Raw genomic sequence first — 19,571 nt, 5'->3', positions numbered from 1 at the left:
GCCATGAATCCATCCAGCCACTTAAAAGTCAGGCCGGCGGAACACACTGTTACGATTCCGCTCCACAAGAATGGAGTTCTGTCCATGTCAGTGGCTAGCTGCAGGTACAATCAGCCTGGAAACGTTTCTCTGTTTCTCTTTTCCGTCCTGTCGTTCTGTACTGTCACTGTTACCTGCTTTCCATTACTTCTCCTTCGCTCTGGAAGGTAATACGAACACCTGCACCCATGCACATACTCTGACTCTGTCATTCAATGCAGTATACGTACATGTATGTGCCATACTGCGATACTTCCATACTACGCCACATCTTTTGTTTCCTATGTTCCTCTCTCTTTCTTTCTCTTTTTCTTTCTCGTTCTCTTTCTCTCTTCCCTTTCTTTCACCTTTATCCCTTTCTCTCTCTCTCTCTCTCTCTCTCTCTCTCTCTCTCTCTCTCTCTCTCTCTCTCTGACTCCCTCGCTCTCCCTCTGGTCTTTGCTCCTGTGATGCTGTGTGCATTTTGCGTGGGCTGGCTCTCGAGCTCCTGCCGTTTGCTTTTCTGCCTGCACGCCCACCAGCACTCCCACCCCAAGGGCACATCCACTCAGCTCAAGGCAGCGAGGCCACTCCATTCCGCCAGCCTCAGCCTCCGTCACGTGGCATCGTGTTCCTGCAAACCAAACAGCAAAAATCATTGAAATGCATGAGAAATGTACTTCTGTTGCAGTCACAATAAACAGCTGTGGTTATCTTAATTGTTTTCTTATGCTCACACTGTACAGCAGATTGTGTTGTGGTCTGTGTGGGCGCTTCAGGTTGGTCTAAGACTTGAGTCCTTTTGTGGTTAGTTATTCAGGATGCAAAGCACCCATATCCATTAAATGCTGTTGTGAATGTGGATTTGTGTGTGAAAAGAATTGGAAAAAAATACAGCCTAACATCTCTTAGCTCATTTCTTATATGTGTGCACTGAATTCATTCCTCATTATCTTAAGTTTTCTCAAAACATTTAAAGGATGGCAATGGTAAGCATATAACAAACCAAACAGCCTATAACTACTTCTGCCCCTGTCTCTGTCTCTGTTTGTGCCCCCCCCTCACTCTCTTCCTCTTCATCCACCTTTATCTCTCTCTCTCTCTCTCTCTCACTCTCTCTCTCTCTCTCTCTCTCTCTCTCTCTCTCTCCACCCCCCTCTCTCTTCTCTCTCTCTCTCTCTCTCTCTCTCTCTCTCTCTCTCTCTCTCTCTCTCTCTCTCTCTCTCTCTCTCTCAATGTTTGAAGATAGATGTGTTGACCAGGGAGGTGTGTTGACAAGGGACTCTGGGCAGTTCATGATGGTAGTAGACTCACTGCAAGGTGTCAATTTCTGTGGAGTGTAATGTGTAATGTACCCTTTTAACTACGGTAGTGTCACGATTCAAAATAAATGGGTGTCCAATCTCTCTCTCTCTCTCTCTCTCTCTCTCTCTCTCTCTCTCTCTCCCTCTCCCCCTCCCTCTCTGCATGTACAGGATTTTAGCCACAGCTGGCGCTCACATGAATATCCCAGTGGACCTGCGGACGCTTAGGGCTGTACGGGTGCTGAGACCCCTCAAGCTGGTGTCTGGCATCCCCAGTAAGTCAAGTCAAGTGTACTTTATTGTCAAAAATCTAACAGGGTAACGGGGTTAGCACAGAAGTTTGAAATTGCGTTTGACCAGTCTCCAATATGCAAGTGAAGCTTGTCCAATCTCCAAGTGAAGTCAAGCTTGTATTTGATTTTGTATTTGAACTTATGGTCAGACTTCAAATTGAAGTGACTTGATATTCAGTGGCACTGTGCATATTTTGAGGTCGATATAGGACCAGCACGACACAGAGATGTCGCCTGAGAATGTTACTGAGGCAACTCATCTCTATCTCTACGTCATCAATGATGAAGCATATGAGTCAAAAGCATCCACCGATATCCCCTGATAAATATACCATTGTGTATGTGTATAGTGTGTATACTGAGCTTTGCCAGTACTCACTGGCATGGAGACTCTGTACTGAGATAGTATACTATCCCTTGCGTAAAAAATCACGTTTTTTTTTTAATCATCTTAAGAGCTGTATGCTTGTTGTGGGATTTGGCATCTCAATGCAGGATAGATATTTTTATTTCTTTGTTGTAGGATTTCAGCGCAGACTACCCTTGAATGCAATAATTGAGTACTCTTCACACACTTGGTCGTCTTTTGCATTATAGCAAACCATCAATTTGCTATTGATCAATTTGCCATTTGCTACAGTCAAAAAATTGGTAATTGAGAAGATCACTGGATTGTTCAAATGTAATTGATCGATTGCTCAGACAAGTTTTCTTCTTTCTTTCATTCTGCAAAATTGTCACATTGATTTGAGAGCCAAGTCCATGCTGTAGCCTACAGTTCCATCTTGGTTGGCGAGCGCAATGAAACTGTCTTTTGCCCCAGTACTAGAAAGGCCTGTCAGCATCAATCAAGCCAAGTGTACTTTATTGTCAAAAAACTATGTAACAGGGTTAGCATAGAAGTTTGAAATTGCGTTTGATCAGTCTCCAATGTGCAGTTTAACTAAAAGCATCCCCCTATGCCCCCGTCTCTTGTCTGCCTGAAGGTCTTCAGATCGTGCTGAAGTCCATCATCAAGGCCATGGTGCCCCTGCTGCAGATCGGCCTGCTGTTGTTCTTCGCCATCCTCATGTTTGCCATCATCGGTCTGGAGTTCTACAGCGGCAAGCTCCACCACACCTGCCTGCCAGTGCCAGACATCCTCGGTGAGCCAGCAAGCAAAGCAGGCAAAGCTGTCTTTTGTGCACTCACAGGCAGGCAGCACCCTTAAGTAAACAAAAACAAAAGGCCTGAAACATGCCTGTGGATGCACTGAGACAGAGCCGTCCAAACATCCTCCTACACTTCTCTGCTCACCACTGTGATTTAGTCCTAGACAATGGCATCAGTGGCAACGAAGGCACCAATTAGCCAATTTTACATGTGGGTTTTACATTCCACCGGGCAATGCACATGCCTCTCTGTTTACTGACATGTCAACATGAGACGACCGCCATGAGGTGCAATGACTGTTTCATAAATAACCCTGTGAGTGCTGATATGAATAAGATATTCTTTTATTCATTTGGACTGGATTTTCCCAACGGAATAAGTGGAGCATAGCACTACATATGTAGTTCAGCAAAGGAAAGAACTGCCAGAATTAGCAGCAGTATTAATAGGGATCTCCACATCAGTAATATATGGGTGTTATGACATGTATATAACAGCAGCCACTGCTTTTGTACCATATGTTCCTGACTGCGCCATCATTTCTCCTTGCAAGTTCCAGCTCGAAATACTTTGGAAGTGTCATGGTATGCACGTGGAAGGGGGGAAAAAGTGGCTCCTATATGTTTAGTCGACTTGTCCTCTGGCTCCTGTATGTTTAGTCAACGTGTCCTCTTGCAGTATGGTTGAAGCCTGTTTATTATACAGTTATAGGGGTGTTGTTTTTTTTTTTCTTCAAATTAGCACTCTAAAGGTTCCCTTTGGACCTGCCACCAGCCAAAATGGCAAAGGGTTGTGGAGGACATTTTCCATTATCACATTAGTCTTGGACAGCTTGTGAACTAGAGAGGTGAAATGCACTGTTGGAAGAGAGCTTCTGTAGCGCTATGGACCTATGGCATTGTAAGTGTGTATTAGACTCTATGGATTTGCCTCCCGAATGCTTCAGAGAGCCCTTGTCCCCGAGTTGATTGCAATGTTTTCCCCTTTCAACAAGTAGTAGCAACTGCTAATATTGCTTGTAGTCGGCACAAACGAGCAGCAACTGATTTCAGGCCACAGCCAGAATAATGCCCCACTTTCCATTCCCACACTCTACATGTGTGTCACTGCTGCTGTTTCTCTCTCTCTCTCTCTCTCTCTCTCTCTCTCTCTCTCTCTCTCTCTCTCTCTCTCTCTCTCTCTCTCTCTCTCTCTCTCTCTCTTTCGCTCTCTCTCTCTTTCTTTCTTTCTTTCTTTCTTTCTCTCGATCTCCCTCTCTCTCTCTCTCTCTCTGTCTCTCGCTCTCTGTCTCTCTCTCTCTTTCTCTCTCTTTCTTTCTTTCTCTCGTTCTCCCTCTCTCTCTCTGTCTCTCTCTCTCTCTCTCTCTCTCTCTCTCTCTCTCTCTCAGAGAACGAAACGGTGGACTCATCGGAGGTGGAGTTCGCCTGTGGGGTGAGGAAGTGCCCTGACAAGTACGATTGCAACGGCACCTGGATCGGCCCCAACGACGGCATCACGCAGTTCGACAACATCCTATTCGCCGTGCTCACTGTGTTCCAGTGCATCACCATGGAGGGCTGGACGGCCGTCCTCTACAACGTGAGTCACTGGCCCTCCTCCCACAGTGTCAGAGAGTGTGTGTCGTGCCGTGGAAAAAGAGAAAACTCGTATCATCTCACCCACACGAGACAAGAGATTGCTGTGAAAAGTAAAATGGTTTACACGAGAGCATGAATAAATGTCCTACTGCAATAGTGCACTTCATTGTTGTACTATAGGGTTTTTATATATATACATTTTAAAGGCTTTTTGCCATTATTTTTGACAGGAAATAAGTGGGGAGAGAGAGACAGGGAAGGATCGGCAAATGACCCGGGTTGGAATAGAACCCGGGTCGCCGGCTTAGTAACCTAGTGCCCTACCATTTGGCCACGGCTGGGCCGTACTGTAGGTTTTTTTTAGCTATGTATGCCAGTCTTTGTTTTGAATGTCCATAGTCAATGCATGGGTAGTTCATCCCTCATGTTCATGCTCCAGTAAGATTCGTTTCACTGGGGAAGTATTTTTGGCAAGCTTTCTGCAGGCATGTTTAGCGAGTTCAGTCCTCCCGTCTCCACGCGTAACACACAAACTTGAATGAGGGCAAAACAGAAGCAGGCAATTCAGCATGAACATGTGTGTGTGTGTGAGTGTGTGTGTGTGTGTGTGTGTGTGTGTGTGTGTGTGTGTGTGTGTGTGTGTGTGTGTGTGTGTGTGTGTGTGTGTGTGTGTGTGTGTGTGTGTGTGTGTGTGTGTGTGTGTGTGTGTGTGTGTGTGTGTCTGTGTGTGTGTCTGTGTGTGTCTGTGTGTGTGTGTGTGTGTGGAATATATATCTAGGGCTTGGCTTAGTGTCCTAGATCTCTGGCTGAACTTAGTTTGCAGCTCAAAAGATATAAATATATAAAAATATATAAATCAAAAGATATATAAATGTGAGAAGGACATGCATGCAAATCTCTTTTCCCAGCAGTGCAAGAATCACTGGATAAAAACTAGATTATGGACATCATCTCTCTTGTGGTTCACGTCAACCCCCAGGCTACCAAAAGGAGCACAAGTTCCTCTAATCTAAAAAAATCTGCACAGTATACCTTTTCTTGTGCCTCCAATTTACATTATGACCCGTTAGAGTAGACAAAATATCCAGAAGTGGTTTGTTCTGAAATCTGTTTTTTTTTTCTCCCCTTCTTTCTCCCAGACTAATGATGCACTGGGAGTAACATGGAACTGGATGTACTTCATTCCCCTCATTATTATCGGATCGTTCTTTGTGCTGAACCTGGTTCTGGGAGTGCTGTCCGGGTGAGTGAGACTGACCCTTAGCGTCAGAGATTCTTTAAGTATAGAGATATACCAACATAATAGGTTTCTATGGGCACCTAACGCGACCAGGTTCCGGTCTGCCTAAAGGGGCGTGTCATAATGCTCCTACAATGAATAGAACAGTCCTTAGGTCTGCCTAGGTCTGCCTAAGGGGGGCCATAATAGAACCAGGAAACAATGGGCCAATGGAACCTCTCTCTCTCTACTCTCTCTGTTAGCGTTGCCTGGGCACCAGTACAGGATGGCCCTGTGTTTGATTCCACAGAGACGGGGAGGAAGGGTTTATGTGTGGCAGGCGGCTGTTGTCCACTGACTAGGGTTGTAAATAATAGTCGATATGTATTGATGCATCAATCCTATGAATCGAATCGAATCGTATCATATCGTTGGGCTTTCATAAGTATCGAAAATAATCAAATCACTGCCTTAAGAAATTGATATTGAATCGTATCGTTATGGAGGCTGTGATTTAAAAACCCTACCACTGACACATTCTGAACAACACAGAGCTACTGCATGACGAAGCCTATCCACACAGTAAGCTGAGGGCTCTTCACCATATTTACACCCGTGTCATGACCCATAGCTGGAAGACATAAAGGTGTGTTTTTACGTTTGCTCTTTGGTATTTGTAATCACCTCTGAGGCCTGCTGTGTTGTCTGCAGAGAGTTTGCTAAGGAGAGGGAGCGTGTGGAGAACCGGCGAGCCTTCATGAAACTCCGGCGGCAGCAGCAGGTGGAGAGGGAGCTCAATGGATACCGTGCCTGGATAGACCGAGCAGGTAATGCTGTAGAACCTATAAAATATAGGTTCGTAACATTGTTAGAGGCTCCCAGACAAAGTGTAGCCCCTTAATGCGCGCCGTACCTCCAGTGGCACGCTGTAATAGTCATTGAAATGTAACTACCTTAGCACTACAATACTATGACACAACACAGGGCCTTTAGTAATGCACCACAACTTGGTCATTACCATACTGGTAACAACAAATGTATAAAGCCGCGTCTTAAGGGGTTAATGGCACGACGTCTCAGACTCTCAATCCTAAATCACAGTGATCTTCTGTTTGGTCCAGCACCTGTACTGCTGATGCGCTCGCATTCTCTGACCGAACGAATACACCGGCTGTGACAAGATCAAGCGACAGATAATCGCTGGACTGATATGAGCGATGTAAGCAATAGAAGCGACAGAGTATGTCTGTTAAAAGCAGAAGAGCACCTGTCCTATTGATGTGTGCTCATTCTCTGACTTTTTGAATGGAGTAGGGATGTACAGCTTAAGTGCATAGAGAGATGAAGGTGGTGTGGGGATTAGGTTGTGGGGAAGCACATCCTGAATGAGTTGACGTTACAAGCGAATCATGAACCAAATAGCTATCTATTTGCAACTTATTTTATGAATGCAAACTGGAGTGCCATTTACTGTACCGTTATGTAAGCTGTGGGCATGTCAATAGAAGTAAACACTTAGCAATTAATGGATACAATTTAATTGGTAGTGTCTTTGGCTATTTTGTGACCAGTGTGAAAAAGTAATTACCACCAAATCATGCAATCAAAATATTGTGACGCTGTGGCTCGCCTCCTCTGAGTGGGCACTAGATGTTTGGATATTTTAGCTGTGAGGTTCAAGTAAAGGATGCATCTGAGGTGTAAAACTTGTGGAAGGGCTGTTTGTTATGAATATGGAGGTGATGTTCTCAACGCAGTGACTTTGAAGATATACAGTAAATTATACTGTTTGGCATAATGACAATCTGTCGTCGTTAAAGTTTAAATATATGGGTTGGTGTACTGTACAGATTGGCTACATTCCCCTTTTCAGCTTCAGAACCTGCCAAGTCCCCAGTGAATGCCACCCCCTAACACACACACACACACACACACACACACACACACACACACACACACACACACACACACACACACACACACACACACACACACACACACACACACACACACACACACACACACACACACACGCACAGAGAGAGAGAGAGAGAGAGAGAGAGAGAGAAATAGAGAGAGAAATAGAGAGAGAAATAGAGAGAAAAAACGAGCATTCAGGTGCTGTATAGCTCCATGAAGTTTCAACCCCACATGGAAAGATCTCTCTCTTCCTCTCTCTTTCGCTCTCTCTGACTCCCACACAGTTCTGGGTCAAGAAGGTGAGCTGACTCACTGACAAAAATGTATGTGTTTGCAGAAAGAGTGGAAAGACGAGCGGAGCGAGCGAATGAGGGAGGGAGGGAGGGAGGATGGGAGGGAGAGAGAGGGAAAGAGAATATATGGTTGTGCATGTTTTCACAACACAGGCATACAGTCAATTACAAAGAGTTCTTTTTTTCAGAGCAAGCCACTGCATAGAAGAGTGGCACACCAAACAATGGAAATAATTAGTCTTTCTGACTGAGGCGCTTCCACAGAGATTCTTTAAGTATAGAGATATGCCAACGTAATAGGTTTCTATGGGCACCTAACGTGACCAGGTTCCGGTCTGCCCAAAGGGGCGTGTCATAATGCTCCTAGCATTGAATAGAACAGTCCTCAGGTCTGCCTAGGTCTGCCTAAAGGGGGATTTCCCCCCCAATAATAGAACCCGGAAACAATGGGCCAATGGAACCTCTCTCTCTCTCTACTCTCTCTGGCTTCCATCTCAAGCTTAGCACTTCAGATCCATAAAAGAAATGAAGAGTTCAGATGCAAAACCCCCTAACTCCATTTCTGAAGACCTGCACTTCTATATTTTTAGAGAACCCTGTTGTTGGTTTGGTTTGCATTCATGTACTTGATAATACATATAAATAGTTCTATTACATAAATAAAATAAAAAATATGCAATTTTGATAGCTTTGTATTAAATAAAAATGAATTAAGATTATTTTCTGAAAAGGCACTTAGGGGGTTTTGCATCTGAACTCTTCAAATACTGGAGACTATTAATACTGACTGAGTCGCACACAAAACGTGGAAGGGTCATTAACTCTCTCCCCTTGGATGTCTAATGCCTCTTTTCCACTGGGGGTTTTCTGGTAGGCCCACAGCTAGACGCAGCGCGACTCAGCCGCCACTTTTTGCTCTTCGATTGAGCTGTGTCATAACCAATCGAAAAGCAAAAAGTGGCAGTCGAGTCGCGCATTGTTGAACTGTAGGTCTACCAGAAAATCGCCAGTGGAAAAGAGGCATAATAGAACCAACCAAAATGCATTGTACTAGGGCTACCCATGGAGTGATTGTAAATGATTTTCACAGTCATTAATTTTATTGAAACATAGTGTGGTATCATACCGACATAATTTGTATGGAGGTTTGATGATGGGGGGAGGGGGCTGTCAAATGTCTGCAGACGCTTTACAACACAGCAGTAACTTTTGGTATGATATTTTTGAAGTATGTATGTTCAGATGCTTTTGAAAAAAATGGGTGCAGTCAGGTTAGAAACACTAACTACGCTGCTGTATGAACTTCTTCAACTTCTTCATGCTTTAGAATTCACAATTACAAACCATATTAGAAGACCGTAGACACCTTAGCCATTGTTATTATTAAATGCTTAACCACTTGTTGTCAATTAAGCTGTGTCATTGTGAGCTACAGGTAATTGCCTATTTTGCAATGGCAACAGGCCTACAAATATTAGGGAGTCATTCACATCAGTTTTGAGCCCTCTTGTGTGTAACTCTTGCTGACTCACACAAATTGCTACACAAGTGCCAAACATATCATTTGCACCTCCACCCCCCCTTCTAAATGTTAAAATGCTTTTTTATTCAGAACTCTACTTGCTTCTAAGGTCAGACTAGGCTCCCTATTGTAATTCTCCACTGCCGTGTCCATGGTAACTGCAAGGAAAAATGCCATGCAGTTTTTTTTCTCTTTTTTTTATACCAACCAGACAAAATTCATTGACATTGTTTAATCAGCTTTCCTGACTTGACTGTTGTAACAGGAATGAAAATCATGTGTGTTTTATCAACTTTTTCATGAAAACAAGACATCAAAGAATGTTATTAGGAAGACTATGTGTCAGGCAATTGAACAGCTTTCATACATCATATACTGTATGTCATTTCATTAAATAGAGGATACAGTACCATCAAATTTAAAATGCTCAGTGTCCAGCTATCTGTCATGTACTGGCCATGCAATTCATTTGAAACACTGGTAATTAGGGCTGTAACGATACACTAAAATGATTCGGTTCATATCACGATTTTTGCCCTACAGTTCGATACACCCACCGGTTTTTAAATGTATCTTTTTGATGATCCTTTGTAGGTTTGTAGCACTATCACATCATATCATGTGGTTGTTTTCTGGACTGAAGGGTAACAGTACTTTGAAAAGGTGTATCACGATACTGCCTTCTTGCATCACGATACAGTATCGTAACTCTGTGTATCACAATTCAGTTCGATACAATATCTTTAGAGCCCTACTGGTAATATATTGCACAGTGGTTCGACCTTGACCACTCTAACGTGGCAATACAGTGCAAAGAAGTACATGAGCAATAAGTAAGTGTGTGTCTGTGTGTCCTTTGAATGACTGCCCATTATGAAGATACCAGCATCCATTATCTATTTTGTATTACAGTACACACATTCAGAGAGTGGGACATTGTTGCATACTCTTTCTTAACACTCTGATTCTCTCCATTTGTGTGCAGAGGAAGTGATGCTCGCCGAGGAGAATAAGAACTCAGGGAGGTCAGCTTTAGATGGTATGATTTCCTCCTATCCGCAAAGTGACCTAACTCAAACAGACCATGGCCCCATCCTGTCAATCCTGTCACTCACCTCTCTTTCACTCTGATGTTGTCCTTCTACGTCTGTTCTTTCCCCCTCCTTTGCTCTGCGAGTACTGTGCAAAACACAGTGAGAAGGAACTATGGCAGTCTAACTGACCTCCATTAAAAAAGGAGCTGGCAGAGAATTCAAAATGGCAACCAGGGGCCATCATGTGCTTCAGAGGATGAGGGGATGACAAGCATGTTCACCCCGCTTGCTGAGTACATCCATCATCATTGCCATGGTAACTGTGAAGTGAATAGTTCTTTTTTTTATGTACACATGACCACTGTTGTATCGTCTTCTAGCTGTTGGTCATTCGTTCTGTGGTTTTCTTTCCTCCGCTCTCGTTTTCAAGTTTTGTTTCATTTGTTTAACATCAGCTCTCAATCTTCATATATGATCAATGTTAATAGTTATCCATTTAATGTACTGCACTTGCAAATATTTCCATTCCATGTGCCTCATGAGAACATATGCCCTTGTGCCACAGTTCCCTTCAGTAATAGCATGTCACCTGCAATGGCGTGCATAGAAACTGCCAAAATTACAATATTGCACTCTGAGATGTAGACAGAGATGTATCACTCTTACTGTGGGATTCCAACTCTTTGCTGATTGATTGAGACTTACACCAGACAGTGTAACTGTTTGAACTGCTTTGAGTGTACTGGGAAATAGCCAGCATGTGCAGAACATGTTGCTGTAATAGCCCAACTGTCCCAACAGAACAGTGTCAGTTTTAATGGGATCAGAAGTGCTACATTAAATTGGTTCGGCCTCCCTCTGACACTGAAAAGTAATGAACGCAGAGGTTTAATCCACGGTAATTTAGTCTCCACTTTCCCTCAGCACGGAATCCAACAGGTTCACAGGGACCAGACTACACATTGTTCAGATGGTGGTTTCACAGTGCTACGTGTGTTTCATCACCTGCCCATTACAATCCATGATTTCTACTGTACATTTGAAATAATGTCTCCTCTCTCCCACTTTCCGTTTGCATGCAGTTCTAAAACGAGCCACCAGCAAGAAGAACGCAAGGCGCCGCGGGCCTGGAGAGGACTCCAAGTACTCTGAGATCTCCACAGTCGGTCAGTAAAGGTGCCCTTTCCTGTCTGCTAGTCATCCTTGCACCCAGGACCCCTGACAGCTTTTGCTGGGCCCAGGACAAAGTGATCTGGAAGGGCCCCTGGCCAATATATGCAATGTAATTGGGACCCAATTCTGGGCCCCCTATCTCCCATGGCCCTGGGCAACGTACCCCTTTGTCCCACCCCTGTCGACGGGCCTGTTTGCAGCCAGTGACAGTAATGCAAACACAGACAACGCAGCCAGTTTGCAGACGATTTGTACACAGAACACATAATTACTTCACTCCACATCACAAATTGCCCTCACATCATGAGCAGGATATTTGTGAACACAAACATAGTCTAGGAACATAGACAGTAGTGTGGGATCTTTGCTGAGGCACATGTCTTAATGGAATTCAGGTGAAAAGTTGACTACCGCCCTGCTAGACAGCCTATATTAGGGAATGCATGAGCTGTCCAGGGCAGAGTTTGGAGTTCGTATGTCTGGGAGCTACCAACGACATGGCTCATGCTTGGTCTCAATGATTAATTAGCTGGTGAAGAACAAAAGTCATACTTTTCTACTTTCCAGCAAGTTGGGAAAAGTGGTTTAAATCGAGAACTAATGGAATGGACCAATCTGGTGTACAGTCTACAAGTAGTATTTTGGGGATTTTTTGAAGCCTTTTTATTATTTTTCTTAATAGGACAGTGGAGGAGAGACAGGAAGTGAGTTGGGGGAGAATGATGGGAAGGATCGACAAAGGACCTGGGGCGGAATCAAACCCGGCTCGCCGCCGTAGTGGTCCAGTGCCCAGCTGTTAGAGACACGACTGGGCCAGTTGTTCATGTGTTAAAGTAGGGATATCAAACACAGGCCCGGGGGCCAAATTTGGCCCGTGGAGCCGTTTGTTTTGGCCCGCGAGACCATTTCAAAGTTCTATTGCAGTTGTCCCACATACAAGACTTGAACATGAAATTCGGTGTATCAGAGGAAAATGAGTGGGCCCAGGCCAGTGAAACAGCTCACACTCATACTGTATGCAACACAATATGTGCAGGCACATTTGAATAACCATTTATGATGGGACAGTGTTTGTGAAATTAACTATGAGCATTAAGTGCACGCACACACAATTTTAGTCAATTTATTAAAATAAATATTGAGTTCGGCCCACGACTTTGTTCCAGATTTTGATTTTGGCCCTCAGTTGATTTGAGTTTGACACACCTGTGTTAAAGGGTTCTCATCAATTATTTTAATTTTCAGGAAACTGTGTTATAACTACCATGGATTTCAATTTCAATTTATTTGTTTAGGGGGATAGCCCCTTGAGATAGGATATCTCGTTTTCGAGGGGGTCCTCAGAGGATATAACCTGGTTTCACGCGATGGTCGTGCGAGCTCACCAAGTTGGGCGAAAATGCACGAGGGTCTGCGTGCGAACTAGGCTACCATGGATACACTGTTATCCCAAAATGCAATACACAATTCCTCCTGCCCAGATGTGACACATGCCATTCTTTAACACACCCCCCGTGTCCACCTCTCCTCTCACCTATACCTCAGGTGGTCCCCGACCACGGGTGGGCATCCGCACGGCGCGTCGCGGCCCGGCCGCGTACCTGAGGCGCAAGGAGCGCATGCTGCGCATCTCGATCCGGCGTATGGTAAAGACGGACTCCTTCTACTGGGTGGTGCTCAGCCTGGTGGCTCTCAACACCATCTGTGTAGCCATCGTCCACCACAATCAGCCCGACTGGCTCACCATATTTCTGTGTAAGTCGGATGTGTCTGTGTATGGAGCAGTGTGTCAGGGTTTTTGTTTTGCTGGGTCTTTGCTTTAATACCAATATTGTCCTGCTGGTAGCAAGTTTGCTTCCTGTTGGTTGTCTGTGGTGTTTTGTGATTGATTGCGGTTGTCTGGAAATGTGTTTTTGATTGATTGAGGTAGTCTGTCAATGTCGAGCTTTGCTTGTTGTGGTCACTGGTTTTGTGCTGTTTTGTTGGTCTGGCTCTACATAGTTTTGTTGTTGGCAGGGTTGTATTTCAAGTGCTGAGATAGTTAAGATAGTGTGGGAGAGGAAATTATGTTATGTGTGACGACACCTGCATGGAGAGTAGCTGACCTGTTGCCAGTTAGTGTTTACAGTTCATGGATGACTAAGATGTGTGACTGCTTGGGTTGGTACAGCCAGGTGAGCAGAGTAACAGAGGTGTTCCTAAATGCTCAAATTCAGGTGCACACGTGCGTTATGTTATGTGAGATGAATCTTAATGTTACTATTCCCGAATTTACTTTGGGGTAATAGATGAATCTTTACGCTACTACTCTTCACCTGTACCTAAGTGTCATAAGGATGGCTCTGCTAAAGTATACTGTGTGTTGGGGTGTAGCAGCCTCTTGGCCCCTCTATAGCAACTTGACACATGTGTTGTTGTAGCCGGGCTATTGCACTAAGGATCCTGTGTGCTGTGCTTATAGACTATGCTGAGTTTGTGTTTCTGGGGCTGTTTCTTGCGGAGATGTTCCTGAAGATGTACGGCCTGGGGTTCAGACTCTATTTCCACTCATCCTTCAACTGTTTTGACTGCGGGGTAAGTAGCCAAACTACAAGCAACGATGTCTAAAATAACATGATTGCCAACATAGTATGACTGAACTATGTTATGTTATTTGCATAGACCGTGAGGTGAGTGTGGATGTTTGCTAATGACTTACTTTGCATGCAGAGTTCAGTGACTCCTTCTAGTGAATGACACTACTACTACAGTACTCTGATGCGGACAGCATTATTTCTTGGATGTTGAAGCTCACCTGTCTCAGGTCCGGATGTGTACGTAACTGCTGCGTCCTGTGCAGGTGATTGTTGGCAGCATCTTTGAAGTAGTGTGGGGATTCTTCCGCCCAGGTGTGTCCTTTGGCATCAGTGTTCTCAGGGCACTCCGACTGCTGAGGATCTTCAAGATAACAAAGTAGGTGCTGCTGGCTTTGCATCCCCCACAATTCCACACCGCCGTCATTTGAGAGTTCAGCAAACAAAAGGCTATTGTACATTTTTTTATTTTGTACTAATGATGGATACATGTATAATATCTGAACAACCACCCTTCCCCAACCATCCCCCCGCACCCCACCAACAGGAACCTTTGGAGGAGTGTTATGTACTTTGGATCTTCATCCATAAACTAGCATGCTGTTTTGCGCTGCCTTGTGTGTGTGTGTGTGTGTGTGTGTGTGTGTGTGTGTGTGTGTGTGTGTGTGTGTGTGTGTGTGTGTGTGTGTGTGTGTGTGTGTGTGTGTGTGTGTGTGTGTGTGTGTGTGTGTGTGTGTGTGTGTGTGTGTGTGTGTGTGTGTGTGCTCAGGTACTGGGCATCCCTGAGGAACCTGGTGGTGTCTCTCATGAGCTCCATGAAGTCTATCATCAGCCTGCTCTTCCTCCTCTTCCTCTTCATCGTTGTGTTCGCTCTCTTAGGCATGCAGCTGTTTGGCGGCAGGTCTGTCTTTTTTAATTATTATCCCTTGTATGTATCTGCGTATTTCCCAAAGCTGATCCGATGAAAAATTTATCTTGTGAGTAAAATGAATGAAATAAGATATGTATCTTGTGAGTCACCATGTGTTGGTCCAACAGTCTTTCAAGTATGACTGAACTGTATGTACAGCAAATTATAAATAGAATTTTACTTTGGGTCTAGGTGATACAGTCTGGGAAATGGACATCATACTATTAAATGGCTAGAATGTATTGTTTGTAAGAAGTGTACTAATCAGTAAAACAAAGCACCCTACCGCCTATTAAACACACAGGCACACCTTCACATACAGAGAGAGAGAGAGAGAGGCAGAGAAAATAAGCAAGAAGAGACAAAGAGAAAGAGAAAAGGAGTTTATTTATTGGTATCTCTTTCATCCCCCTCTGCAGGTTCATCTTTGAAGATTACACCCCCACCAACTTTGACACATTTCCGGCAGCCATCATGACAGTCTTTCAGGTCTGGCACCCATAATCAATGACAGGCCTCCTCGTCTCTTGCGGTGTGTGTGTGTGTGTGTGTGTGTGTGTGTGTGTGCGTGCGTCCATGTAGGTGTGCGTATGCGTATGTGTGTGCGTGTGTGTGTGCTTGAGGGTGGGATGCACACGGCCTCTGGCAAAGGATCGGGTGAACGCTGCTCCACCCACCAGCTCCCTCTCATCTCACTGAGTCAAATGCATATTATGCGGAACATTCGTATCCGTGAGAAATGACTCAACCCCCTCGCTTTCTCTGGCATCACACTGTAGATGTGGCTAATTATACACTTTAATTTAGCATACCTTTTCTGTCTGTGTCAGCTGGTGTTGTGCAGTCTGCACTATCTGATGGATATAATATCTAGGGCTGCTCGATTATGAGAAAAATCAATGTCACGATTATTTCAGTCAATATTGAGATCATGATTTTTTTAGACGATATTTCTTTTAAATATTTTTTGGGAGCTTTTTGGCCTTTATTATCATAGGACCGTGTGAGAGTAGACAGGAAATGACTGGGAGAGAGAGATGGGGCAGGGTTGTGAAATGACCCCGCAACTGGGGTCCTCGTGGACCATGTAAGCCCAAATGTGGGGGGGTTAGCATGCTGCGCCACAGCGCCCCCCAGACGATATTTCTTTTAAAGACAAATAATTGCGCAAAACAATTCCCAATCTTCCCTCCCTTCAGCAGTGTGAGTGGAGGGCCATAGAGAAACACACAGTGGTGCTCTGCATGAGTGTTGGATAGCAATTCTGCTCTGTGCTCGCAATGGCTCAAATGGAGGGGAATGTAATTTGCGCTTAGCGTAGCCTACCTTTTGGCAGTATTGACAAATATTAATTTAACTCGATATTATGAAATGTAATATTGTTTGACAGCAATATTGGTATCACGATATAAATTCGATGTATTGCACAGCCCTAGATACTACATCTACTGCGTGCCGTGTACTGTAGTAGAGGGAGAGAGAGAACACAGAGCTCTTTATAGGTGGCACTGGGGAGCGATGCGTACTATTACATGAACAAGGTCACGGAGTCAACTGTAATTTTAGCACTTATGGATTTGGTTTTAAATAGTTTGTGACTGACCATCTCTAGCGCATTGCTGTGTGTGCGTGTGTGTATGTCTGTGCGCGTGCGTACGTGTGTGCGCACATGCATGGGTGCGTGCAGTACAGTATGCGAGTGTGACTGTGTAATGCTTATCTCATATCTTCTGCCTACTCCATTGCCTCAGATCCTGACTGGAGAGGACTGGAACGACGTGATGTACAACGGCATCCGGTCCCAGGGGGGCGTGCAGTACGGCATGTGGTCCTCCATCTACTTCATCATCCTCACTCTGTTTGGAAACTGTATCCTTCTTTTTTTAAAATATGGTTTTAGGGGCTTGTATGGCTTTATTTGATAGGACAGTGACAGTCTGAGATGGTGACAGGAAGCGAGTGGGACAGAGAGACGGGGTGGGATCGCAATATGACCCCGGTCGGACTCGAACCGGGGTCCCCGTGGGCATGCAAGCCCAAATGTGGGGGGCTTAGTGCGCTGCACCACAGCGCCCCCCGGAAGCTGTATCCTTCAGCCTTCTCTCCACCCTCCAGCCCTCTCCACCCTCCTCTTCCAGAGAAGGCCATTGCAGCACTCAATGGAATATATAATTAATTACTTTTAGAGCCCTGGACCACCAGGTCAATGGAACGCCTGCTTTAATTAAAAGTGAGGTGTTGATTAAGGCCTACCTCTGGGTCAGATGTTTTCCTCCATGTGTGAGATGGTTTTGTGCTTCATGTTCAGTACATCGCCGTGGAAACTGCCCAGGGACAGGACCATGCTGTTCACCAGCAGCAGTGCTATGGAGGAGTATGTGTGTCATTTTTGTGTGTCAGCTAATGAATTTATACTGTGCCTTGACTATGCTTCAGACACACTGCTGAATGTCTTCTTGGCTATCGCTGTGGACAATCTTGCCAACGCACAGGAATTAACAAAGGTACTATAGTATAAACCATTGTGTGGTCAACCGATTCTTTAACTACAAGTTTAGCAATAGATGTAAGTGCATGAAAGTCCTTGTGCACAACCCTTCAGCTGTCCAGGTGCAGGTGTAAGGCGGGAAAAAGTGATCAATATGAAAAGTTAATTAATCACTGCACACTGGATACTGTTCTTTTTGTCTCTTTATTTTTTGGAGCTCCAAAAAATAAAGAGAAAAAAAGAACAGTATCCAGTGTGCGGTGTTTCATGAACTTTTCATATTCAGCAATAGATGTCTTCAAAAATGCTGTATAGTAAAATGTGTCTGAGTGTATCTGAGCAGAATTTTGCTATTTTCTTGCATGCGGCAGGATGAAGAGGAGGAAGAGGAGTTCTTCAACCAGAGGTTCAAAGGCAGAGAGTTTGGCCTATCAGAGTAAGTCACTCATGTATAACCCCATAAATGCTGCTTTGGTAACACTTTATTTCAGGGTTGTTTTCAAAGCTCTGTAAGCAAAATTTACTTTGGGATTATTTTAATACCATACCGTATACAACAAGCTAGGACACGTATTTATGGTCTTTTCTGTTTATAGAAACAAAATATGTATGGCTTCTTATGTGCTAAAAGGTATCAAGTTGCTCCAGTATGCAATGTATGTTTATCGGATTCTCCTTGAGCATTTTTTATGCTTAGTTATTTTTAGCCATATAAAGGTATTTAATATTTTTGTCTCGACAGTAATATCATTGCATAATAAACCAATGATACGCAAGTTAGGGCTAACACATAAGGACTTGTACAGAAGTAATTACCAGGTATTTTATAGAGCTATTTGAATGTAACAGAAATTATTTTGATTGCATAAGCAGTTGTTTGCCTTGCACCTAAATAATATTGTTTACGCAATGTTGTTTATGTAACAATCAAATGGCCAGACTGTCTCCTATCCACTAGAGGGGCAGAAAACAATATTACCCAGGACTCATTACTGCATTGTGGCTGAGGCGATGTGAATGCTATGGTGACAGGGCCGGATTAACGCACAGGCTAGACATGACTTCAGCCTAGGGGCCCCCACCTACCAGGGGCCCCCCTGATTAGCCAAAAGTTAAGAATAATAAAATTGTAATTCTTGCTCGTAATTACGACATTGTCTATGTAAATTTGTTGTGAAATTCCGTTCTGTTGGGGCCCACAGCAGCCTGTAGCCTACTGTAGGGGCCCCAGTCCATTTTGATCCGGCCCTGTATGGTGAGCATGTACAGTACAGACGCTTGGCCTGGCATGACCTGGCAGTTTTGTCTTCACTCTGGCAGTGGGTCAAGACGCCACTTTCAGATGGAAATGCATCAGCCGAACTGTTGCGAACTGTGGCACGGTTCGCCTGTGAGGTGGAAAAAATGCTCGCTCTGCTCTGAGAGTGCGAATGCGAATGTCCTGCTATGCTCCGAGCCAGCTTCCCTCGCACGTTAGTTACACCTCCTGGCCCTGCAACACATGCTGATCAGGGCTAGAGGAACTCAACCCAGGGCTGACTCAGATTCCCGCAGGCCGCCCGCTTGGTTGGACGTTGCCTTTCTTTAGCAATACGAATGCTGTTTTATAGAACTTTGCTGCTTCTGTGCACAGTTCCTCATTGTCCTCTGGTGCAGTCTATGCGACAGTAAGTTCCGTATGGAAAGCTCTGTCCAGCATTGCGCATTGCATATAGCATTTTGTTACACCTGTGTTTTGACAGTGTTTTGGTAATTATTTTTTGTGTTTGTATGATACCTTGGGTGATGTTTTATGATTACGTTTTATGTATTTGAGTTTGAAGTGGTGCATGGATGAATGCTTTTCAACCGTGAGCAGAGTGACTCTCTTGTTGAAGGTGTATGAGTGTTTGCACCAGTGTAGTCCACTGCTACTGCCTACCAGACAATGACTCAAACAAACGTTTCCAACTTGCACGATGTCGCATGATGTGAAAATGAGAAATCAGGCATGAGGCTCAGTGTATGTGAGGCTTCAGCAGGCCTCAGTTTGATGGATGCATGGCATGAAAATATGTTCCACCTGTGTGGGAAGAAAAGCAAGATCGGCTTGGTA

At 44.4% G+C, this 19,571-nt stretch overlaps 1 protein-coding gene across 1 annotated transcript in view; it reads left to right on the top strand.

Annotated features, from left to right (window-relative positions):
* Positions 1 to 19,571, top strand: part of LOC134466104 (voltage-dependent R-type calcium channel subunit alpha-1E-like) — a 69,317-nt gene that overhangs the window by 20,204 nt on the left and 29,542 nt on the right. The window contains 15 exon segments of the mRNA XM_063220001.1: positions 1,494 to 1,597; positions 2,602 to 2,760; positions 4,155 to 4,345; positions 5,484 to 5,587; positions 6,275 to 6,390; positions 10,284 to 10,337; positions 11,415 to 11,498; positions 13,051 to 13,260; positions 13,967 to 14,079; positions 14,345 to 14,457; positions 14,848 to 14,979; positions 15,408 to 15,477; positions 16,740 to 16,857; positions 17,425 to 17,492; positions 17,848 to 17,912. Coding sequence (XP_063076071.1) covers positions 1,494 to 1,597; positions 2,602 to 2,760; positions 4,155 to 4,345; positions 5,484 to 5,587; positions 6,275 to 6,390; positions 10,284 to 10,337; positions 11,415 to 11,498; positions 13,051 to 13,260; positions 13,967 to 14,079; positions 14,345 to 14,457; positions 14,848 to 14,979; positions 15,408 to 15,477; positions 16,740 to 16,857; positions 17,425 to 17,492; positions 17,848 to 17,912 — 1,701 coding nt within the window.

This window comes from Engraulis encrasicolus, chromosome 16 (assembly GCF_034702125.1).
Source record: "Engraulis encrasicolus isolate BLACKSEA-1 chromosome 16, IST_EnEncr_1.0, whole genome shotgun sequence".
NCBI lineage: Eukaryota > Metazoa > Chordata > Actinopteri > Clupeiformes > Engraulidae > Engraulis > Engraulis encrasicolus.
The sequence above is the reverse complement of the archived record's forward strand: the minus strand, read 5'-3'. Positions and strand labels throughout refer to the sequence as shown.